Genomic DNA, 25545 nt, shown 5'->3' with positions numbered 1-25545 from the left:
ATGGTGTCTTTAAGTTGTATCTTTGAATTGCCTTAGTTCTTTCCTTCATGTCCTTTTTGAACAGGGCTTCCAGTATAATTTGGGAGTTTAAGAGTAGACTTATAATCATTGCTGTTAATAATAGTTTGTTATTGTTGTTTTAATACATCAAGTTTTAACTTTGAACACTCATACTTTGCTGGTGGGATTGCAAAGTACTACAAACTCTGTGTGAAGTACGGCAACAGCACTAAGCCAAATTACAGATGTGTGTGTCCTGTGAAGCAGCAATCTGTCTTCTGGGAATGTACCCTGGTAACTATTATCTGCATGTGTAAGACGCTCTGTACATGAACATTTATTGCAGAAGATAGGGGATAGTTGTTATCCATCTGTAAGCCATTGGTTTAAGTAAACCATGATCTATCTAAACATTTTAATAATATATAACTGTAATAGTGTTCTATTTCTCTATAACAAATTATCACAAACTTAGTGGCTTAAAACAACAGAGATTTTTTTTTTTTTTTACTAAGTGAGAGGTGGGGAAGCAAACAGACAGGCTTCCACATGCACCAACCAGGGATCCACCGGGCAAGGCCCCTATCAGGCGATGCTCTGCTCATCTGGGGCTGCTACTTCGCTGCGTGGCAACTGAGCTATTTTAGCACCTAAGGTGAGGCCATGGAGCCATCCTCAGTGCCCGAAGCCAACTTGCATGAACCACTTGAGCCATGGCTGCAGGAAAAGAGACAGACAAAGAGAGAGAAGACGGAGGGGTGGAGAAGCAGATGGTTGCTTCTCTTTTGTGCCCTGACCAGGAATCAATCCCAGGACTTCCACACGCTTGGCCAATGCTTTACCGCTGAGCCAACTGGCCAGGGCCCCAGGTTCTCTTTTATTTTACACTTCTAGTGCTCAGCAGTTAAAATGGTTTTACAGGGCTGAAAGCAAGGTGTCAGCATTGCTACATTCCTTCCGGGGGCTCTAACAGAGTTCGGTCCTTGTCTTCTCCAGTTTTTAGGGCCTGCTCGCATCCTTGCTGCATGGTCACAGCACTCCAACCTCTACTTTTGTCAACACATATCCTCCTGTCACTTCTTTCCCTTACAAGCATATTTGTCATTGCATTAGACCCAAAATAATCCAAAATAATCTATTGCAAGCACTTTTACTTAAATCATATTTACAAACTTCATTTTACCAGACAATAACATATGTTTGGTTCTAGGTGTTAAGACATGGACATCTTTGGGAATCATTATTCTATCTAACATCATGGCTGTTTGAAAATTAAAAGTAAAGATAGAGAAATAGTGAAGAAACTCTACTTACTGATAAGGAAAAAATTCTAGAATATAATGTAAAGTAAAAAGCAAGATACAGAGCAGTATATCTGCTAGATTCTGTATAATAAAGGGATAAACTATTTGCTTCTATGTTCTTTTTTTTCTTAATTTATTGTGTTTACATAGATTCAAATGTCCCACTGAGTACATCCCTCCCACCCCCGTGTGCCTCTTAACCTCTCCCTTGCCCTCCCTCCAGGATTTGCTTTCCTCTCTCTATAACGCTGTGTTATGTATATATAATTTCACTAATCTCTTTTCCTTCTCTGGTACCATTCTCTGGTACCCTTTCCTTCTGTCCGCTTTCCCTCTGGTCCCTTTGATCCTACCTATGCCTCTATTCTGTTCCTCAGTTCATATTGTTCATTGGATTCCTCAAATGAGTGAGGTCATGTGATATTTTTCTTTCTCTGCCTGGCTTATTTCACTTAATATAATAGTTTCTAGGTCCATCCATGTTGTCACAAAAGGTAAGATTTCCTTCTTTTTCATGGCTGCATAGTATTCCATTGTGTATATGTACCACTGCTTTTTAATCTACTCGTCCACTGATGGACACTTGGGCTGTTTCCAGATCTTGACTATTGTAAACAATGCTGCCATAAACATGGGGATGCATTTCTTCTTTTGAATCAGTGATTTGGTTTTCTTAGGATATATTCCTAAAAGTGGGATGGCTGAGTCAAAAGGCAGTTCCATTTTTAATATTTACAGGAATCTCCATACTGTTTTCCACAGTGGCTGCACCAGTCTGCATTCCCACCAGCAGTGCAGGAGGGTTCCCTTTTCTCCACATCCTCGCCAGCACTTACTCTGTGTTGTTTTGTTGATGAGCGCCATTCTGACTGCTGTGAGGTGGTATCTCATTCTGGTTTTAATTTGCATTTCTCTAATGATTAGTGATGTTGAACATTTTTTCATCTGCCTCTTGGCCATCTGTATGTCCTCTTTGGAGAAATGTCTATTCATTTCTTCTCCCCATTTTTTGATTGGGTTGTTTATCTTCCTGGTGTTGAGTTTTTACAAGTTCTTTATACATTTTGCTTATTAACCCCTTATCAGACTTATTGAATATGTTCTCCCATTGTGTAGTTTGTCTTTTTATTCTGTTCTTATTGTCTTTAGCTGTGCAAAAGCTTTTCAGTTTAATATAGTCCTATTTGTTTATCCTGTCCTTTATTTCCCTTGCCTGTGGAGATAAATCAGCAAATATATCGCTGCGAGAGATGTCAGAGAGCTTACTGCCTATGTTTTCTTCTAAGATGCTTATGGTTTCACAGCTTACATTTAACTCTTTTATCCATTTTGAGTTTATTTTTGTGAATGGTGTAAGTTGGTGATCTAGGTTCATTTTTTTGCAGGTAACTGTCCAGTTTTCTCAACACCATTTGTTAAAGAGACTGTTTTTACTCCATTGTATGCTCTTACCTCCTTTGACAAATATTAATTGTGATAAAGGTATGGGTTTATTTCTGCATTCTCTGTTCTGTTCCATTGATCTATATGCCTGTTCTTATGCCAGTACCAAGCTTATTTGAATACAATGGCTTTACAGTATAACTTGATATCAAGAAGTATGATACCACCCACTTTATTCTTCTTTTTCAAGATTGCTGTAGATATTCATGTTCTTTTTTGTTTTGTCTTTCAGACAGTTCATTGTTGGTGTATAAAAATGCCACTGATTCCTGAATATTAATTTTATATCCTGCCACCTTGCTGAATTCATTTACCAGGTCCAGCAGTTTTTTGACTGAGACTGTAGGGTTTTCTGTGTACAGTATCATGTCATCAGCAAATAATGATAGTTTTACTTCTTCTTTTCCAATTTGGATGCCTTTTATATCTTCTTCTTGTCTGATTGCTGTGGCTAGGACTTCCAGAACTATGTTGAATAAAAGTGGTGAAAGGGGACACCCCTGCCTTGTTTCTGATCTTAAGGAGATTGCTTTTAATTTTTGCCCATTGAGTATGATGTTGGCTGTGGGTTTGTCATAGATGGCCTTTATCACCTTGAGGTATGTTCCCTGTATTCCCACTTTGCTGAGAGTTTTGATCATAAATGGGTGCTAGATTTTAGCAAATGCTTTCTCTGCATCTATTGATATAATCATGTGATTTTTCTCCTTTTGTTAATGTGATAAATTACATTAATTGATTTGCAAATATTGTACGAGCCTTGCCTCTCCAGGATAAATACCACTTGATCATGATGTATGATTTTTTTCATGTATTGCTGGATCGGGTTGGCTAATATTTTGTTGAAAATTTTAACATCTAAATTCATCAGGGATATTGGCCTATAGTTTTCTTTCTTTGTGTTGTCTTTGCCTGGTTTTGGAATAAGGATTATGCTTGCCTCATAAAAGGAGCTCAGAAGTCTTCCCTCTTGAATTTTTTGAAATAGCTTGAGAAGGGTAGGAGTTAATTCTTCTTTGAATATTTGGTAGAATTTGCCTGTGAAGCCATCTGGCCCATGGCTTTTGTTTGTTGGGAGTGTTTTGAAAACTGTTTCAATCTCATTTCTTGTAATAGGTTTGTTTAGATATTTTGTTTCTCCAGATTGATTTTTGAAAGATTGTATGTTTCAAGGAATTTATCCATTTCACCTAGGTTGTTTAATTTTTTGGCATACAGTTCTTCATAGTATTTTCTTACAATCCTTTGTTTTCTGCTGTGTCAGTTGTTACTTCTCCTCTCTCATTTCTAATTTTATTTGTTTGAGTCCCCTTTCTTTTTTTCTTGGAGAGTCTGGTTAAAGATTTATCAATCTTGTTTACCTTTTCAAAGAACCAGCTCTTGGATTCATTGATCTTCTATATTGTTTTTTTAGCCTCTATGTCATTTATTTCTGCTCTGATCTTTATTATTTCCTTTCCTCTACTTCCTCTGGGCTTTACATGCTGTTCTTTTTCTAGTTCATTTAGATGCAGGGTTGAGTTGTTTATTTGAGCTTTTTCTTGCTTCTTAAGTTATGCCTGTAATGCTATGAACTTCCCTTTCAGGACTGCTTTTACTGTATTCCATAAATTTTGAGTTGTTGTATGTTCATTTTTATTTGTTTCAAGGAAATTATTTATTTATTTCTGAATCTCATTGTTAACCCATTCATTATTTAATAACACACTATTAGTTTCCAAGTGTTTGTGTGGTTTTCAATTTTTCTATTGTGGTTGATTTTTAGTTTCATGCCATTGTGATCAGAGAAGATGTTATGATTTCAATCTTCTTAAATTTATTGAGACTCGTTTTGTGACCTAACATGTGGTCTCTCCTAGAGAATGTACCATAAGCACTTGAAAAGAATGTATATTCTGCTGTTTTAGGGTGAAAGGTTCTGAAGGTATCTATTAAATCCAGTTGATCTAGTGTGTCCTTTAAGACGGCTGTTTGTTCATTTTCTTTCTTGAGGATCTATCCACTGATGTTAGTGGTGTATTGATATCTCCTACTATTATTTTAGTATTGCTGTTGATCTTGCCCTTTATGTCCATCAAAATCTGCTTTTTATACTTAGGTGCTCCTATATTAGGCACATAGATATTTATAATGGTTATTTATATCTTTCTATTGGATTGTTCCCTTAAAGTCTATTTTGTCAGATAAAAGTATCGCTACCCCAGCTTTTTTTTTTTTTCCATTTGCATGAAATATTTTTTTCATCCCTTTACTTTCAGTCTATGTGTATCTTTTGTTTTGAGGTGGGTCTCTTGTAGACAGCATATGTACGGGCCCTGTTTTTTTATCCATGAAGCTATCCTATGTCTTTTGACTGGAGCATTTTATCTATTTACATTTAAGGTTATTATTGATATGTAGTTGTTTATTGCCATTTTATTCGTTAAATCTACATTCCTCTTTTACGAAATTTTTTCCCCTTTGTTCTGTTTACAACAATCCCCTTAACCTTTTTTGCAGCATTGGTTTGGTTGTAATGTATTCCTTGAGTTTTTTTGTTTTGTTTTTTGTTTTTGTCTGGGAAGCATTTTATTTCTCCTTCAATTTTAAATGATAGACTTGCTGGATAAAGAATTCTAGGTTGTAGGCTCTTGTTCTGCATTACCTTGAATATTTCTTGCCATTTTCTTCTGGCCTCAAGTGTTTCTTTTGAGAAATTGGGGTCTCCTTTGTAGGTGATTGACTGCTTTTTCTTGCACCTTTTAGTATTCTTTCTTTATATCCTAGCTTTGGTATTTTAATTATGATGTGTCTTGGTGTAGGTCTCTTTGTGTTCCTCTTTAATGGGGTTCTCTGTGTGCTTCTTGAACTTGTGTGACTTTTTCCTGCATCAATTTAGGGAAGTTTTCAGCTATGATTTCTTCAATCAGGTTCTCTATTCCTTGTTCTTTCTCTTCTCCTTCAGGAACCCCTATGATACGGCTGTTGTTTCTCTTCATGTTGTCACAGAGCTCTTTTAGAGTTTCTCAGACTTTTTGATCTTCTTTTCTTTTTGCTGTTCTGCTTCCATGCTTTTGCTTATCTTGTCCTCTAAATCGCTGTTTTGATCCTCTGTTTCATCCAGCCTGCTTTTAATTCCTTCTAGTGTAGTCTTCATTTCTGATATTGTGTTTGTAATTTCTGTCTGATTATTTTTTATGATTTCAATGTCCTTTTAGATGCTTACTATCTCTTTGTTTAGGTGCTTGTTATGTCCATCTATTGTTGCTGTAAGATCCTTGAGCATCCTAACAATCATTATTCTAAACTCTGCATCCGGTATCTTGGCTATTTCCATGTCATTCAGTTCTTTTTCTGGGATTTCTCTTGTTGATTCATTTGAATTGCATTTCTCTGTCTTCCTATTTTGTCTCTGAATAGACTCCTCCTTTGGATGTGTTGCTTGTGTAGCTAGCTGAGTATAGGATTGGTGTTGTCTGCCTTCAGCTTTTAGTTGTGTTGTTTTTAAATCTTCTTGGGTTGGCCTCAGCTGTTATTTGTAATCCACTGTGGCCTGCTTGTCTTCTGCTACTGCTCTTTTTGCTATTTGTGTCAGCATTTTCTATGTCTTAGCTGGGTCAGGTGTGAGGAGCCTTTCCTTAAGATACCTCTCTAACTAGGGTTGTTAGGTCCTGAGCTGCTACTCTTCGTATCTGGCCGCTGGATGTACCGGCCCTGGACCTCCCTGGCCAGAACTTGGCTCAGACTAGTGGAAGTCCCTGCTTATGACTGGCCCTTAGCAACCTTCTTGGAGCTACAGGTGATCCACAATTTGTGGCTGCCTCTGCTGGGCCCTGATGCCGTTGTAAATATCAGCTGCACTCCTAGGCTGGCTTTTATCTGCTCTTGGCCACTGTGTGTGGCCTCTCTATTCCCAAGGTGTGTTCTTTCTCCTGGCTCCCCCTGCCACAGGCTCCTTAGGCACTCAGGCACCGACACTGCTGGGTGTGCTGGCTCGTGGGTTCATTGGCTGCAGCTAGGGCTTCCCTGCTGGGTTGCCCTGCAGGTGCAGGTGACTCCTTGCCTCGCTGGGCTCCACCCCACACGATTGCACAGGCTGCCTCTCCAGGCTCTGCTCTGCAGGTGTGCGGGAACACCTCTCCTGGCTCTGCTCCTCTCCCATGCCACCTGGGCTGCCAGGCTCTGCTCCCCACCACTGCCACACAGGCTGCCCCACTGGGCTCTGCTCTCTGCCACTCAACAGTTTTGGGGAGCAGTGTATGCAAGACCTCAGCACTTAAAACGTGTGACCCTGATGTGCCCCGTGCTTCTAAGTGTCTCTTTGCACTGACTAGAGCAGTAGAGCCTCTGGTGGTGGTGGTGGGGGGGTAATTGCTTCCCTTTGCTGGCTTGGTTCTTTCAGGAAAAATGGCCACTTTAGATTTAAGGAGTGACCCAGTACAGGTGTCAGGGTGGCTGTCCCCCACAGTCTCTCCCTGTGCCCCTGAGACTACACTCTCCTCTCACAATTCCAGTCCTCTCGGCACTCCATGCTATTGGAGCGCCGGGTAAGTGGCTGTGAACGAGGTTTTCTGCGCAGTTTCTTTAAGAAGAAGCCTGGGTCTGAGAGTTCTGTCTCCTTGTAAACAGTTACCCGGCTCTTCTTTCAGCTAAATACTGTCCGTACGCCTCCTCTTATCTCTGGGGTTCCAGTCCAGTCCTCAGGCTGAGGACCCACACCTGTCAGGGCAACCCACTCTTCTATGAGAGTCCCTCTGGGCCCCCTCTTGCTCCTTGGAGTGGGGCAGCCCTCTCTGCATCTCCGCCCTTCCTACCAGTCTTGGTGTGGCTTCTTCGGTGATGCTTGGTTATAGATTCCTCTTAATTTAGTCCAGAGTTTCAAGATGGTTGTTCCTAAGTTAAGTTGTAATCCACTTTGGTTCTGGAAGGTGGGAGTTGTAACGTCCACCTACTCCATTGCCATTTTCCCAGTTTGCCTGTATGTTCTTAAAGGATCTTTGGAAGGATCCATAATGAAACTAGTAAAATGACTATTTGTAGGGTTAAGGTGAATAGGTGAAATATAAGGACAGAGATGGGTGAAAAAAAATTTTTTTTGTATGAGGGAGAGAGAGAGAAAGAGATAGGACAGACAGAAAGGGAGAGAGATGAGAATTATCAGCTCATCATTGTGGCACTTGTTAGTTGTTCATTGATTGCTTTCTCATACGTGCCTTGGCCAGGGAGCTCCAGCTGAGACAGTGACCCCTTGCTCTAGCCAACGACCGTGGAGTCATATCTGTGATCCCACACTCAAGCTGTTGAACCCATGCTTAAGCCAGGGACCGTGGAGTTTCGAACTTGGGTCCTCAGCGTCCCCAGTCAATGCTCTATCCACTGCACCACCACCTGGTCAGGCATGGGTGAAAGAATTTTTAATATATTCTTTCTGTATTGTTTCTATTTTTAAAAAATATTTATAAAACAGAACAGGAATCCACATACCATCATTCTGTGAATAATCAGAACACTGAAAAAATTTTATTTTTCTGGAAGGCAGTTAGTTATAAGGCCAAAAAGTGAAATATGTTGGCTATAATAAACTTGCTTTTTTGCTTCTTGTTAAAAATGCCTACTAAATTAGAAAAAAATGTGTATTATACAGTTCTTTTTCCAGTGACTCTCAAGTAATACCATGATAAAGTCTAGTTCTGACATTTGCTTTTATTATATATTATTAAACTCATTTTATCTTCTGAAAATAAATTCATTTCCTAGTCAACAAATATTTACTGAATATTGGATATATAACAGATAAAAATTTCTGCCTTCATAGACCACACAACCTAGTGGGGATACAGAGATTATGAACAAATATTTTAATTATATATGTCAGATGTTGATAGATGCAATGAAGAAAAATAAAGTTGTGAAAAAGGAGGACATAAAGTGCTAAGAGGGAGAACATACAATGTTAAGTAATCTTTGAAAGCCTCACTCTGAAAATGGGGCATTTAAGCTACAAACTGAAGGAGCTTAACTAGTCACATGGTTACCTAGGGAAAAAAAAACCTCCAAACTAGAAGAACAAGTGCAAAAGCCCTGGGGCAGGCAGCCTGGTTGTCATTTTTATATCAGTGTAAAGCACAGAAGCTGAAATAGAATGATCAAGAAAGAATTAATCAGAGAGGTAGAGGGGAGCCAGATCAAGTAAGAGCATGTCTGTCACTGTAAAAACTGAGTTAGGAAGCCACTGGCAAGTTAGAACACAGGAGTGACATGATCTAACTTGTGTTATCGCAGGGACTGTGACTGCTTAGTTGACTTAGAAGACTGTTGAAGTGATCAGGGAGCGAGATAGCAGTGGGCAGAACAAAATGGGGATGGTAGAAGTGGTGAAAAGTGATTGGGTTCTGAATATATTTTGAAGGTACACGCTGATGGATCACATGTGGGTTATGAGAAAAAGAGGAGTCTGGTTTAACTCTACAGTTAGGACAGATGTTTATGTCTCCTGGGCTTTGAATTTTCTAGGGCAATGTCTAGGGCTATAAGGAATGAATAAGTTGCTAAGGAAAAGAAAGATTCTGTTAAGAATCTGGAACACTTCTTTCAGAACCATCTTATTCTTCATTTCAGTTTAGTGGCCTGTTTTTCTGTTCTTTTGTGTTTTGGTTTTTTTTCCCACGCCTTTAGACAAACATATTTGGAAACTGGTCCAAGTTTCCAGAGGAACCACAGATTTCTAGGTTAAAGCAACCTATCCTTATTTATCCAAGGTATTTTTTGTTTTGGGGTTGTATGTTTCTTTGTTTTAATGCTGGAGAATTAGTATTAATATTAATTCTTGCTGAATTTTTTTGGCTTGCAGTCTTCTCTGTAATTTAGCCTTTCTCTGCCTGTGTCGTCTTTGCCATGCTCTGTCTCTTACTACCCACCCTTATGCCACACTAGACTTCTCTCAGATTTTCCAGAAGAATAGGTTATATTTTGTTTGTTTGTGTAATTGTTTTCTGTCTCATCTCTCCCCTTCCCTTACACTAACTGGAAGCTTCATGAAGGCAAGGACTACATTTGTCATGTTAGCATTATAGTCCCAACATTTATCACCATGCTGGTTTTAATAAAACTCAGTTTATTTACTAAGTTATTAAATTTATCCTTCAGTTCCTGATATCTCTTGGTTGTAATTAATTTTCTTAAAGTTTAGTCACTTTGCTCTCCCCTTCTCTCTCTTAACTTCCCCAAGTTTTTGGTTAGTTGTTTGGCTCTGGTTTGCTCTGAGAACCAATATTTTTAAGTTGTCCAAGTTCACACTTGACTACCAAGCTTCTACCCTCCTGCTTGGATAGGTTCATGTTCTTTGTGTATGTCCTCATTCAGACATGTCTACCTATTCCAGACCTACTACCTCTCAGACACCTGCCTAAAACATTGGCTATTCTCTGGGCCCAGTTTCACCCATGTCTTCTAACTTTCCAGAAGAAGGGTAACAAGATCTCTCAAATGCCCCAGAAACTTGTTTCTAATCCCTGTGGCACTTAGACCACCTTCCTGGGATATGAAATGTTAGAACAGGGATTTGCACACCTGTGAGGAATGACACAGTGCGTCAGCTTTCATTTCCACTGTGTTCTCCAAGGTAATGGGGAAAGGCTGGCTAGTTTATCATTTCTCTGGTCATCTTTTTTACTTAGGTCAGCTCACCTCAATAGAAAATAATGTTATATCTTTTTATTTCCAAGTACGTCATCTTTACATAATACCTCTTTTTCAGTTTGGATTTTCATGAGTTATTTTCAGTTCCTTACATTAGATTCAGTTATTTATTTTTAACTGATTCCTCCATCAATCTATAGAGTTTTGTTCACAGGAATTCAACTGTAGTACCCTGAATGACTTCTTTGCCAATACTATTGTAACTCAGGCAGTCTTTATTTATTATGCCAATAAGCTCAGTAATAAATAACATAACCATATTTCCTTTCCATTTTTCAATTTTGACATACAGGAAGCCTTGGCTCAAGCTTTTTGGATTGACATTAAGCGCATGGATGACCCAGAGTGTTACTTTAATTCTTTGCCAAAAGAGTTAGAAGTAAAAAGAGATCGGATGGTGCATTTACTTGAAAGCGTTGGCCTAACACCCATAGTTCCTGATGGAGGCTACTTTATCATTGCTGATGTGTCTTTGCTAGGTTTGTAAAGTTGTTTTTTTTTTTTCAAATATATGGAAACTTATGTGTGATGTTGTATCAGAATTATGGAGAAAAGATTGGTGTCGAAGCCATATCAGAACTTTATAAAAAAATGGATTTTCACAATGTCAGTGTTTTTCTATAGTCATCTGGACTTTTAGATCCTTAGCTTTAAATGTGACTGTTGTTACACGATTGTTGAATACTTGTTCTAGGTATTCTATTAAACATAGAATTTGCTGTCTTCTTGTTCTTAAAACAAGGTCTATGAAATGATATATGTACTCTGTTCCTTTGAGTAAAATTTTAGTTCCCTTTTTACTTCAGAAAAATCGGATTTCTAGACTATTGATGTCATCAAGGATTACTTGCCACTTTAGAACATACTGAAATGAAATAAAGAAAATAATATGTTTTGAGGGTCCACTACATACCTAGCTCTTTCAAAGACTATTTTGAAGAAAACATTGTTAGCTCCATTTTTAAAGATATGAAGACTTAAAAGTTAAATAACTTGCCTGAAATGACACAGCCAGATTCCAAATAATTATTTCCAAAAAGCAGTGGTTCTTTATATTACTTGAAGCTGTTATATGTAATTCTGACACACCATACAAATCTTCAGTTAGAAGCATGATAATATTTTACATATACCTTATTTTTCTTAAAAAAATAGTAAATTGAAAAGCATAGTTTATTCAGACAGAAATTATAGCCATTCTAAATAGTTATAAATGCTTAAAGGTTTTATTACAATGAAGCTATATGCCACTGAACTTGAAAGCCTTTTGTATATACTAAATTTTATAAATCTGGAAAATGTAGATTTTATAATAAAACCATGATTGTTATATTTCTTCATTTGTTGTGAGAGAAGCAGAGGCCATGGTGACCAGAGAGTCTTGCTTTCTTGTTGCCAAAGAGCTGTATATGCGAGGCTCCTAAGCTTCATTTTTATTTAAAGCCCCTTAAGATGTTGTTTCATATACTCTTAGGTTTGGAAATCACTTTTTCTATATTGAGTCTAAATGGTGCATTATTATATGAAATTGTTACATCCTTAAAGCACAGGGGAGACTGGAAATAAAATTCTTTAAGTAAAAACATATTAAGATTTCTTTATAAGTGAAATTTTCTTTAATGTCAAGGTTTTTACACCATTAATTTGAAAAGACTCAGTAATATTTACTGAGTAAAAGAAAGAAGATAATCTGTTTTAAGCTATAAATTGTAAATTTTCATTGATTACAGTAACCATTAATGTTAGTAGCTTTGAGCCATTCCAAAAGATCTAATAGTATAAGCCAGTAAAAGTGAAACCATGTGAAACATAGATTGCTGAAGCTGAATGGCAGGGAAATATCTAGCCCGGAACTTAAAGCACAATTGGAGCAAGAGACAAGAATAGGAATACATATTTGAAGATTTTTTTCAAATTTAACATTTTTGAAAAGCATAATATATGGAAGACAGAGGTAAACAATAAGGATTTCACTTGGAAGTTTTACACAGACACTTTCCCTTTATAAATAATGAGTAATATTAATTTACTCATTCAACAAATATGCTTTTGTTACTTATGTGCTAGACACTGACCTAGAATTTGAGGATAATGATAGAATGCAATACAGACACTTTACCTTTGAGGATGACATTTTGGAAATAGAAGTATTACTGATGAATACTCTATAAAGTTAGATGTCATTTCCTTAATAATGATCATAGAGTCTTATATTATTATATTATTTCTAGATGGAAAGGCCCTTTCCTCCACTCTTCCAGTGCTAAGAGATCTTCCAGTGATAAGATTTGTATTTACTGTCTTAGAGTTATCAGTAAAGCTTATCTGTGATGTCTCACATCCCACTATACCATGTGCAGTATGACGACACTCCAGCAGATTTTGTGAATATTGTCTAAGAAACTTTTAAATCTTTACAAACTTAAATGAAATACATATTATAATTTTCATTGTTTTAGATGCAGACCTCTCTGATATGAAGAATAGCAGTGAATCATATGACTATAAATTTGTGAAATGGATGACTAAAAATAAGGTAATGGCTATTGGCCTTTGCAATATTGTGCAGTAATTAATGAAGGAGAGCTGCTGACTTGCATTGAACAATGTTATTTGCAGTTTTGTTACATCAGCGGTTCTCAACCTGTGGGTCGCGACCCCAGCGGGGTCGCCTAAAGACATCGGAAAATACATAATGCATATCAGGTATTTACATTCCGAATCATAACTGTAGCAAAATTACAGTTATGAAGTAGCCACCAAAGTTATTTTTTGGTTTGGGGTCACCGCAACATGAGGAACTGTATTGCGGGGTCATGGCATTAGAAAGGTCGAGAACCACTGTGTTACATGATCGTCCACTAGTGACTATGTAGAGAGGATTTTTAAATCTTTTTTGTTTTGTTTTTGGAAATCATTGTGAATACTTAGAAGTCTCCATTTTTTCTAATGTTTATAGTGTTAAAATTAATATTTGAATGGTGCATAGTTTTCTTATTTTTCCTTCCTATTTATTTTTTAGAAACTGTCAGCCATCCCAGTTTCAGCATTCTGTGACAAAGAGACCAAATTACAATTTGAGAAGTTTGTACGATTTTGCTTCATTAAAGTAAGTTTTCTGTCCTGCTAGAAAACACACTTATAATGTTCTTCCTTCTTATTTATAAATCACCATTTTTTCTGTTGCTAGACATGATGCACTTATAAGTAGTTTTTAAATTTTATCTTGTTGCTGTGAAATTAACTGGCTACCAGAACAAGTGTTTAGTTTATAACATAATCAGACTTCTTACCATGTTATGTAACGTTACAGTGTCTAGCATGCAGTAAAAAATGACTAGATGTGTGAAGATATAAGAAACTGTGACCCTTAATAAAGGGAAAAAAGCAGTCAATAAAAACAGATCTCAGATTAACCCAGATATAGAAATGAGCAGACAAGGACTTTAAGGAAGATATTATGAATATGTTCAAGAAGTTAAAGGAAAAAAAATATGGTCATAATCAGTGGACAGATTAAAACTGTATTTTTTGTTTTGTTTTGTTTTTATTATTTTTCTGAAGCTGGAAACGGGGAGAGACAGTCAGACAGACTCCCGCATGCGCCTGACCGGGATCCAACCGGCATGCCACCAGGGAGCGACGCTCTGCCCACCAGGGGGCGATGCTCTGCCCCTCCGGGGCATCGCTCTGTTGCGACCAGAGCCACTCTAGCGCCTGGGGCAGAGGCCAAGGAGCCATCCCCAGCGCCCGGGCCATCTTTGCTCCAATAGAGCCTCGCTGCAGGAGGGGAAGAGAGAGACAGAGAGGAAGGAGAGGGGGAGGGTTGGAGAAGCAGATGGGCGCCTCTCCTGTGTGCCCTGGCCGGGAATCGAACCCGGGACTTCTGCACGCCAGGCCGACGCTCTACCACTGAGCCAACCGGCCAGGGCTAAAACTGTTTTTAAAAGAAGCAAGTGGAGGCCCTGGCCGGTTGGCTCAGCGGTAGAGTGTCGGCCTAGCGTGCGGAGGACCCGGGTTCGATTCCCGGCCAGGGCACACAGGAGAAGCGCCCATTTGCTTCTCCACCCCTCCGCTGCGCTTTCCTCTCTGTCTCTCTCTTCCCCTCCCGCAGCCAAGGCTCCATTGGAGCAAAGATGGCCCGGGCGCTGGGGATGGCTCCTTGGCCTCTGCCTCAGGCGCTGGAGTGGCTCTGGTCGCAATATGGCGACGCCCAGGATGGGCAGAGCATCGCCCCCTGGTGGGCAGAGCGTCGCCCCTGGTGGGCGTGCCGGGTGGATCCCGGTCGGGCGCATGCGGGAGTCTGTCTGACTGTCTCTCCCCGTTTCCAGCTTCAGAAATGAAAAAAAAAAAAAAAAAAAAAGAAGCAAGTGGAGCCTGACCTGGTTGGTGGCGCAGTAGATAGAGCGTTGGACTGGGACACGGAGGACCCGGGTTCGAAACCTAAGGTTGCCGGTTTGAAGCGTAGGCTCCTCTGGTTTGAGCAAGGCTCACCAGCTTGAGCCCAAAATCGCTGGCTTAAGTAAGGGGTCACTCGGTCTGCTGTTGCGTCCTCCCCCTCACCCCCATCAAGGCACATATGAGAAAGCAATCAATGAACAGTTAAGGTGCTGCAATGAAGAATTGATGCTTCTCATCTCTCTACTTTCGTGTCTGTCCCTCTCTCTGTGTCTCTCTGTCTCTGTCACACACACACACACACACACAAGAAACAAGTGGAAATTCAAGAACTGAAAGATGGTGTCTGATATGAAAATGTTTGTGGCTTAACACACAGAGCATTGAGGATGACAGGATAAAAGGGTCCACTTGAATACAGATCTATAGAAATTATCTAATCTGAAGAACAGAGAGAAAAAATTATTTTTGAAAAATAAACAGAGCCGCAGATCAGTGACTCAATATCAACTGAAAATATACATGGAATTGGAGTACCAAAAAAAAAAGGAATAGAAAATATAGCAGAAAAATATTTTAAGAAATAGCCAAAATTTCCCCAGATTTGGTATAGTGCAGCATATAAATCTAAAAGTTCAGTGATCCACTACAGCAGTGGTCCCCAACCTTTTTTGGGCCATAGATTGGTTTAATGTCAGAAAATATTTTCACAGACCAGCCTTTAGGGTGGGACGGATAAATGCACAAAATAAAATTATGCAACCGGCATAAAAACTGTGGTATTTTTAAATATAATTGTCGAACTTACGAGATAAGCATCAAGAGTGAGTCTTAGATGGATGTAACAGAGGGAATCTGGTCATATTTAAAAAATAAAATTAAAATTAAATTAAGTTCAGACTTAAATATAAATAAAACGTAAATAATGTAAGTTATTTATTCTTTCTCTGCGGACTGGTACCAAATGGCCCACAGACCGGTACTGGTCCGCAGCCCGGGGATTGGGAACCACTGGGATAGAGCATTGGACTGAGACTCAGAGAACCCAGGTTTGAAACCTCAAGGTCACTAGCCTGAGTACGGGCTCACCAGCTTGAGCGCAGGGCCACTGGGTTGAGTGTGGTATCATAGCATGATCCCCTGGTTGCTGGCTTGATCCCAAAAGTCGCCAACTTGAAGCCCGAGGTCACTGGCTTGAGCAAGGGGTCACTCAGTCTGCTGGAGCCCCCCAGTCAAGCCACATATGAGAAAGCAGTCAATGAAAACTAAGGTGCCACAGTGAAGAATTAATGCTTCTCATCTCTCTCCCTTTCTGTCTGTCTGTCCCTATCTGTCCCTCTCTCTGTTTCTGTCTCTCTCTCTCTGTCTCTGTCACACACAAAAAAAGAGGACAAATGTTTCAGGTAAACATCTCTATAGCATTTGAACTGTTGATTATATTAAGTGCCCTTTACCCAGAGTCAAATAATTTTCTATCACCGTATATTTGCCCCTCTTTACTCCCCTCCCTCCCAACCCCCATACCCCCAACTTATATATTAATTTGATTGTTTTTCTCTTTGAAGTCTGCCTTTGCATTTGTACTTTGAAACTTCTTTACTTGAGATCAGCTATCCACACTAGGATGAATCTGGAAGCTATAGTGCTAAGTGAATAAGTCAGTCAGAGAAAGATAAATACCACATGATTTCACTTATATGTGGACCTAAAGGAAATATAAATGAACAAACAAAACAGAAATAGACTCATAAACACAGAGGACAGACTGCTGGTTGTCGGGGGTGGGGGGTGGAGGAATGGGGTGAAAAGGTAAAGGGATTGAGGAGTACAGATTGGTGGTTACAAAATAGTCACGGGGATATAAAGTACAGCATAGCAAATGCAGTCATTAACATTGTAACAACTATGTATGGTACCAGGTGGGTACTGGAAATACAGAGGGAAGCACTTTGTAAAGTAGGATTGTCCAACCACTGTGCTAATACAACACCTGAAACTAATACAAGATAATATTGAATATAAAGTGTAATTGAGAAAACATCATGTTTTTAATTTAAAAAAAGAAAAATAGTAGGTTTCTTTCATGTTAGGGTTGTAGCAATAAAGTGCCCAGAACTGGCAGCCAGCACCACAAAACAAAATGAAGTAGTGATTGGCGTCACACTTCTCTAGTTTCCCTACTATTGAATTATTGTAAGATTCATTCACTTTTCCAGCCAGATAGCAGTGACATATAGCATTATAGTAATCGATTTGTTTGTTCTGGCTGGGTGGTTCAGTAAATAAAGCACTGACCAGGCACACTAGAGGCGGCAGGTTCAACCCCCAGTCAGGGCATGTATGAGAATCAATCAATGAGTACACAACTGAATGTAACAACTAAGTGAAACAATGAGTTGCTGCTCTTCTCTCTCTCTCTCTCTCTCTCTCTCTCTCTCTCTCTCTCTCAAATCAATGGGGAAAAATTTTTTTAACATTTATAAAAATAATAATTGGTTTGTTTGATTTCCTACTGGGCTCTTTAAAAAGTTTGGACCTATGGACTGGGCCACCAAAGCGAGGAAAAAGTACTGCAGACATCATTTACCAGGTTTTGTCCATGACCCTGCTGGGCTAATAAATAGGCAAGCCTTACAGTGATTCAGTTCACTGGGAAGACATGCCCCCTAATGAATGCTCTGGGGCTTTGTCGTCACTGCGGGGGCATGGACAGGCTAGAACTCAGCTGGGCACAGCTCAGGTTACCAGGAACTTGGTTCCCAAATCACTGCATGGCTCATCCTGATAAACTGACTTTGATCTATTTTTTGTATTTATATCTTCACTTCATCTTGAATTCATTTTGCTATGTAATGATGATCATTTCATTTATCTACAGAAAGACAGTACACTAGATGCTGCTGAAGAAATCATCAAGGCATGGAACAGACAGACATCTTGATAAATACAAAATGCTTTAATGTTTCTATTAGATGGCCTAGCATGGAATTGTTATTAGGAATGTCACTCACTGGATATTGCAAAACAAGTGCTTCAGTACAAATGAAATTTAAAGAAATATTTTCATTGTTTTTTCAAATAAGCTAATAGCTAACAATAGTCAGGAGATCTGTTTTTGTTTTTGTTTTTCAGTTGAAATATATTAAAACAACTTCCACTACCATGTTATGAGAGTCAATATAGCATTCTGGTAAGAACTGTGAGATGGTGGTTTTTGCTTAACCTCTCTATGCTTCAGTTTCCTCATCATAAAAGGGGCATAAAAATAGCACCTACTTAAGAAGAAGTTTGTGAGTTGTGTGTGAGGATGAAATGGACTTAAGTATGTAAAGCCTGGCAAACAAACTGTCAACCAATGTTAACCAACTTTACTTCTTCACCACCACATAAAAACTCTTAACCAGTTACAGCCCTCAACTTCATATTTTTGCTTTATCTCCCCACCTGTAGTTTTTCCCCTTCATTTACTGATGGCTTTGAACTTTGCTCACAGTTTTGTCTCTACCCAAGTACTACTATCATCTGGGAGAGCTTCAAGGTCCACATGGACAACATAGGCTATGGTACTTTGACCTCCTCATCTCTGGTAATGTTCACTTCCACTTCAGCTACCCACTCCTTAGCCACACTTTGAATCTTTCATCATTCCAGGCTGTTCCACCGTTGATATAATATATTAGTCATCTCACATTGTAGCCACCTATCCTTACAGTATTATTCTTTTATCTACCTCTCTCTCTCCTCTTCTTGCTCCTTCTTTAAAAATGTTACTTCTTTAAACTCAATATAATTTCAAATCTATTATTTCTCAAAAAAAAAAATGATCCATGCCCTTCTTACATCATAATCAACCAGAATCCCTGTTGGAAATAGATTCTATTCTTCAGCTCAGACCTACTGAATAATTATTTCAGAATCTGACCATTTACAAGTGATTCTTACCAAAGCTTCATAATCATTGCCATGGTCCATAGAACGTTCTGTTTTATTCAGATCAGTCCCCTTATATCCCTTCATCATCATCCAACTTAAATTTTATCATCCATGACGGGGACTGCTGAGAGCACTACTGTAGTAATACATGATTGGGCCAGTCCTAACAACCATGAATTGCACACCATTGACCTTAACTAGATAGACTTAACTTGTCTATAATCTGCTAATGAGCTTTCTCTACCTTTTACTATAGCAGCAATTTCTAATACTCTCCCCTTCTCCACAATAAAAATATCCAACTTTTTTTATTTTCATACGTTAAAGCTCACCACCACCAGCGCAGTTAAGTGATCTCATCTCCCACTTCTGTGAAAAACAAAATTTTAAAAAACAGAAGCAGCCTGACCAGGTGGTGGCGCAGTGGATAGAGCATCGGACTGGGATGCGGCGGACCCAGGTTCGAGACCCCGAGGTCACCAGCTTGAGTGTGGGCTCATCTGGCTTGAACAACAACAAAAAAAAGCTCACCAGCTTGGACCCAAGGTCGCTGGCTCAAGCAAGGGGTTACTTGGTCTGCTGAAGGCCCATGGTCAAGGCACATATGAGAAAGCAATCAATGAACAACTAAGGTGTCGCAACAAAAAACTGATGATTGATGCTTCTCATCTCTCTCTGTTCCTGTCTGTCTATCCCTATCTATCCCTCTCTCTAACTCTATCTCTGTCCCTGTATAAAAAATAAAATAAATTTAAAAAACAGAAGCAACCAGACCAGCAATCTCAACAGGGATTCTACAAAAGAACCTGTGATATGTGCAATAGCATCCATCCTTTCTTCATTTCCTTCTGGGGATTGGTATAGATTGGGGAAGCTTGGTGGTTAAACGTACCAGACTCAGCCATCCAGAAGGAGACCCAGGACCTCAAGAGCCAACTATTCCATAGCAATAAAAATCCCATGTAAAATTTTTAACTTAGCCTCTGATAAAATCTTCACTGCTTGCTGCCTTAGACTTGTCCAATGCTGAGTCCACCCCCTGAGCTCTGGATCCCATTTCTTCTCACAGTCTGGGGGGCCTGGTTCAGTCCAGTCTGTTGAGCCTCTGTTGGCTCCCATCCTCAGCAGTGAGACAGGTTTACATCATCCTTATCTTAGAAAATTCTTTCCCTGATTCTGTCTGCCACCCTATTGTCTGTTCCTCTTCAGGGCAAAATTTTTCTGTCCTTTTTCCCCTCCCTCCCTTTCTCCCTCCATCATTCCTTTGTTCCTCCCTTGAATAAACAGGCATTGAACTCCTACTATTTGCCAGGCACTATTCTAGGAACTGTATACACCCTTAGGCTCTGTCAGTGAAAAAATAAAGATCTCTGTTTCCTAGGGTTTCTGTCCAGGAGACAGAGTAGTAGGTATTAGGTTAAAGAAGTAACAGGGCTTCCAGGACTAGCATAAGGATAAGGGTTTAATCCAGAGATTCAGGATGCCATCCCATTCATACTTTTATAAAATATATAAGATAATATTTTTTGCAGGCAGTGTTCTATAATATCATGACTATTGAAGGCTCACATGCCCTAACTCTGGGGTTCTAGAATTTCTGTGCCCACTGGAGTTAGGGCTTCTTTACATGTTTTGGTCCAACTGTCAGGCATACTACTGGTCCATAGGGAATTCCATGTCTGGGTCCTTGAGGTTCTTGCATCTTTTCAAAGGCTCCCTCTGGCTGCTATGTAGAGGATAAACTGTAGGGGCAGCAAAGATCAAGGTATATATACGCATTACAGTAATTCAGGTAAAAAGATCACAGTAGTGGCAGTGAATGGGTAAGGAATAGATCTGGATGTACTTTGAACCAACAGAATTTGTTAACAAGTTATAAGGGGAATGAGTTGAGAGTCTGTGGCACATCTGTGATAGCTAAAGACTTGAGCCTGGGTAAGAGCACCAGATATGTCAGTATTAGCAACAACAAGAAGCCTAATGACTCAGCTCTGGAGTTTTGAGAATATTAATTCAAAGTCTTGAGTTTTCCTCATGTAATGAATGATTCCACTTCCACACACAGATAAACACACTCTCCTCGCTTACCCTCAGTCCTCTACAATCTGATTCCACATGCAATGTTGTTCTAAATTCTCTAATTATTTCCATGTTCCTAGATTTTAAAGAAACTTCTCAATCCCATCTGACTTTACCTCTTTGTGTTTACCACTGCCATCCACTATGGCCTTCTTAAACCCAGTCCTTTCCTGTTCCTGTGAATTGTCTCCCATCTCTCTGGGTGCTCCTTTTGGTTTCCTTTACCTGTTTCTTAATATTGGGATTTCATTATATATATAAGTTCAAAACATATATGTTTCGTTTTATATATATATATAATCTCCAACACCACATTTGTCATCCCATGTGGACATTTCATAGGCAAACCTTATCTAGCCTTGTCTCCTCGCCTCGGTGAGTGGTGCCACCAATCCAGTTGCTCAGGTCAGAAAATGTACAAGTCATTCTTATCTTTTCTCCCCACATCGTACATATCTAAATATCCTAAATATTTATCCAAAATATCTCTTAAATCAATTACGTCTCTCTGCCTGCCCCAACTGCCACTGCTTTGGTACCAATCAATATTTTTTTCCAGCTAGATTACTAGTTAATGTCCTAACAGTTCTCCCTGCCTTGCTCATTCTAATCTACTCTCCCTATAGACCAAATGAGCTTCCTAAATTGTGATATGGTCTTGTTACACGTATTAGTTAAGAATATTCACATTATAGGCCCTGCCTAGGTAGCTCGGAGTATTGTTCTGATACATCAAGGTTGCAGGTTTGCTCCCCAGTTAGGACACATACAAGAATCAACCAATGAATGCATAAATAAGAGGAACAACAAATCTCTTTTTTTCTTTCTAACTCCTATCCTCTTTTTCTAAAAATCAATTAAAAATAAAAAGGAATGCTATATTCACATTGTAGATTACAGAAAGCCTAACCCATATGGGTGTAAATTAAATAAAAGAATTGTCTATCTCAACTGAACACTACAGAAGTAGTTAGTTTCATTAACAGTTTGATGCTGGACTCATGTCAACAGGCTTCATGTAGCATTTCTGTCTTTATGTCAGCTTCATTATGTTAGCAGCATGGCGGCAGTGTTTCTAAGCATTGTATGTTAACACTAGCAAATCTAGCAAAAGAGGACACTTCACTCTCTGAAGCTACTGCAAATGGTATGTGTGTCTTCCTGGCCCATTCCTGAGCTACTTGCTATGGCCAAGGAGGTTGGTTATGTCAAATCTTTTTTTTTTTTTTAATTGCTTTTAGCCAGAGAGGAAGGGGGGGAGAGAGAAAGAGAGAAGAAAGAACATCAATCTGTTCCTGTGTGCCCTGACTGCAGATCAAACTGGCAACCTCTGTGCTTTGGGACAGTGCTCCAACCAATGGAGCTATCTGGCCAGGGCAAGGTTGGATATGTTAAATAACTGATGCCAACCCAATGTCAACTCACACTAACTACAATGGTTGAAAGAAGAGACAGAATTAAGAAGAGAGGACGCCTGACCTGTGGTGGTGCAGTGGATAAAGCGTCAACCTGGAAATGCTGAGGTCGCTGGTTCGAAACCCTGGGCTTGCCTGGTCAAGGCACATATGGGAGTTGATGCTTCCAGCTCCTCCCCCCTTCTCTCTCTCTGTCTTTCCTCTCTCTCTCTCTCTCTCTCTCTCTCTCTCTCTCTCTGTCCCTGTCTCTCCCTCTCCTCTCTAAAATGACTAAATAAAAAATTTAAAAATAATAATAATAAAAAGAAGAGAGGAAATGGATGAGCAAACATCTTAAGTGACTTTTAAAGCCCTATAATTACTCTCCATCACTCTCCACATAAAGGGTAGTTTGCTCATCAGGGTTTGCAATGCCCTACATGACAGGGCCTCTCTTCTCCAGTCTCACCTTTCCCAGGTATTTTTTTCCTACTTAGTTATGGTCATACAGAACTTATTTCATTTTCTCACTGAGCCTTTTTGTTCTCTGTCTTTTAGCACATGTCATTTCCTGATATTCATGCATGCTTAATTTAGGTTGTATATTAGTGGAGTTTAATTGTATATGTCAGCTGGGCCTACATGTCCAGATATGTGATCAAACATTTTTCTGGATGTTCCTGTAAAGGTATTTTCTATGAGATTTGTGTATGAATGGGTGAACTTTTAGTAAAGAAAATTGCCCTTCATAAGGTGAGTGGGACTTAATCCAGTCAGTCATAGGCCTTGATGGAACAAAAGACCAACCTGTCATGAGCAAGAGGGAATTCTCCCAGCAGACTGACTTCAGACTTGAACTCCAACGGTGTTTCTTCCTGGGTCTCTGGCCTGTAGGCCCACCCTGCACATTTTGGACTTCCCAGCCTCTGTAATCATGTGAGCCAATTTCTTAAAATAAATATCTTTCTGTAAACAGGAGCATACTGTTGGTTGTGTTTTTCTGAAGAGTTTTCACTAATGCAGGTAGACTAGCGAAAAGAATGAAGATAACTTATCTAAAAATTCCCAAAGTTATGGAAGAAGTCATTCTATGACATTATACTGAACAATAATGAGATATAGACTTCACACAGTAAACAATGAATTTTTGAAGACGTTTAATGGAAGATAGGGAGTAAGGCAAACACTGTGGTTTGGCTATCCAAGAACCGATAATATCCACCTTCTCCTTTGACTACTGCTACAGAAACTAAAAGCCAAAGGACCCAATTTCTCAGCTTCCCTTCCAACTAGTCAGAATGCTGGAGAAGAGCTTCCTTAAAAAAAGAAAAAGAGCCTGACCTGTGGTGGCGCAGTGGATAAAGCGTCGACCTGGAAATGCTGAGGTCGCCGGTTCGAAACCCTGGTCTTGCCAGGTTAAGGCACATATGGGAGTTGATGCTTCCAGCTCCTCCCCCCTTCTCTCTCTCTGTCTCTCCTCTCTCTCTCTATCTCTCTCTCTCTCTCTCTCTCTCTCTCTGTCTCTCCCTCTCCTCTCTAAAATGAATAAATAAAAAAAATTAAAAAGATAAAAAAAGAAAAAGATAAAAGGCAACCTTAGTCTGAAACTTTTTTGTCTTTTTTGCCCTCCTCACCTTTCCACCTTCTTCCTACCTGTAATGCAGAAGTGAGGTCTGGAGATGCAGCAGCCATCTTGCATTACACAGAGCAACTGGAATGAGAACAAAGGCCTGCATAATAAGGATGGCAGAGCTGAAAGATGGGAAGAGACTGAGACTCTGGTAGCAATTTGGAGCCACTGTAGCTAACCCCAAACTCTGTAATACATGAAACAAATAAACTTCATATTTACTTAAGCCACTGTAATAGAGTTTTCTGTTATTTACGGATGAATGCATTGCTGCCTGAGATAGAGGATATGGTACAAAGAACAAATTTTTCTTCTCAAAGATAAATTGGCCTGATGAAAAGGCCTGGAGACAGAGAGAGAGGCCAATCAGAAGGGTCCTGTAGGATCCCAGGGGAAAGATGATGAGGGCCTAAGGGATTTAGTGTGAGAGAAAGGTAAATCATTACAAATCTTTGTCAAATTCATGAATTTTTCCCATCATTCTTATGATAAAAACAATTGGTCTCAGTTGGATAAGCCCATGGGTAAAACAAAACAAAAACCTCAACTATGGTCCTGAGACATGAGAATTTCATTTTATTGCAGCTCTGAGAATACATCTAATTAATCATGCCAATTAAATAGGAAGTTCACCTGCTAAGAAATGGCTATCTTGGGAGTGATCAAAATAAATTGTAAACATAATTGAATTTTCTAATCAATATTAACTCCATCATATTATATGGCTGCTACTTTCTTTTACATTTAATACAGCACTTTTGTCTTATAATACATAAAACTTTCTTTTGTAGCTAAATTTCATGATTAAAAAAGCAAACAGTAATTTTGTCCTTTTGTCAATAAGAATGGGTATCCTGTATATAGTATTATTTTCATAAACTTTTTTATTCTTCTCGTTAATTACCCATTAAAAGTATAAAAGCATGTTTTACCTGAACCTTAACACTATTATCTAACACCATAACTTCATTTACTGTATAAATTCCTGAGATGACTTGTAACACTATCATTTATTATTTTACTTTGAATTTTTTTACTTCTCAATTACGTTGACATACAATATTATATTAGTTTCAGGTATATAACTCAGTGATTAGACATATAATTTATGAAGTGATCACCCAATCTAGTACCCATCTGACACCATGCATAGTTATTACAATATTACTGACTATATTACCTGTGCTGTGCTTTACATCCACGTGACTGTTCTGTAACTACCAGTCTGTTCTCAATCCCTTCACCTTTTTCATCATCCAACAGCTGTCAAAATGTTCTCGGTGTCTGTGAGTCTTTTATGTTCCGCTTGTTGGTTTATATCGATCTGTAGATCTGTTTTGTCTGGTGTAAGTATTGCTACTCCAACTTTCTGTTTATTTCCATTTTCATGAAATATCTTTTTTCATCCCTTTCCCTTTTTAGCCTTCTGTATCTTTGGATTTCAAGTGAGACTCTTGTAGACAGCATACGTAAGGGTCTTGTTTTGTTATCCATTCACATGCTGTAGGTCTTTTGATTGGAGCATTTAATCCACTTGCATTTAAAGTAATTTTTGATAAATGTATTTATTGACATTTTATTATTCATATATTTTATCTTTTTTCTTCTTCTCCTTCTTCTTCTCCCTTTAACATTTCCTGTAATATTTTGGTAGAAATGAACTCCTCTTTGTTATCTGGGAAGCTCT

The 25545-nt window shown here is 39.0% G+C and overlaps 1 protein-coding gene across 5 annotated transcripts in view; it reads left to right on the top strand.

Moving 5' to 3' along the window:
- KYAT3 (kynurenine aminotransferase 3) overlaps positions 1 to 23206 on the top strand; it is a 65592-nt gene extending 42386 nt beyond the window's left edge. For 4 of the 5 annotated variants that reach the window (XM_066376735.1, XM_066376733.1, XM_066376734.1 and 1 more), the window contains 5 exons: positions 10717 to 10903; positions 12884 to 12960; positions 13447 to 13533; positions 17701 to 20707; positions 20775 to 23206. In XM_066376735.1, the coding sequence (XP_066232832.1) occupies positions 10717 to 10903; positions 12884 to 12960; positions 13447 to 13533; positions 17701 to 17763 (414 nt within the window). In that variant the 3' untranslated portion in view covers positions 17764 to 20707; positions 20775 to 23206. Of the gene's footprint in view, positions 1 to 10716; positions 10904 to 12883; positions 12961 to 13446; positions 13534 to 17700; positions 20712 to 20774 lie in introns of all 5 variants that reach the window. The other variant, XM_066376732.1, reaches the window with a different exon arrangement.
- The last annotated feature ends 2339 nt before the right edge of the window (positions 23207 to 25545 follow it).

Source organism: Saccopteryx leptura, chromosome 3 (genome assembly GCF_036850995.1).
Source record: "Saccopteryx leptura isolate mSacLep1 chromosome 3, mSacLep1_pri_phased_curated, whole genome shotgun sequence".
Taxonomy (NCBI): domain Eukaryota; kingdom Metazoa; phylum Chordata; class Mammalia; order Chiroptera; family Emballonuridae; genus Saccopteryx; species Saccopteryx leptura.
The sequence above is the reverse complement of the archived record's forward strand: the minus strand, read 5'-3'. Positions and strand labels throughout refer to the sequence as shown.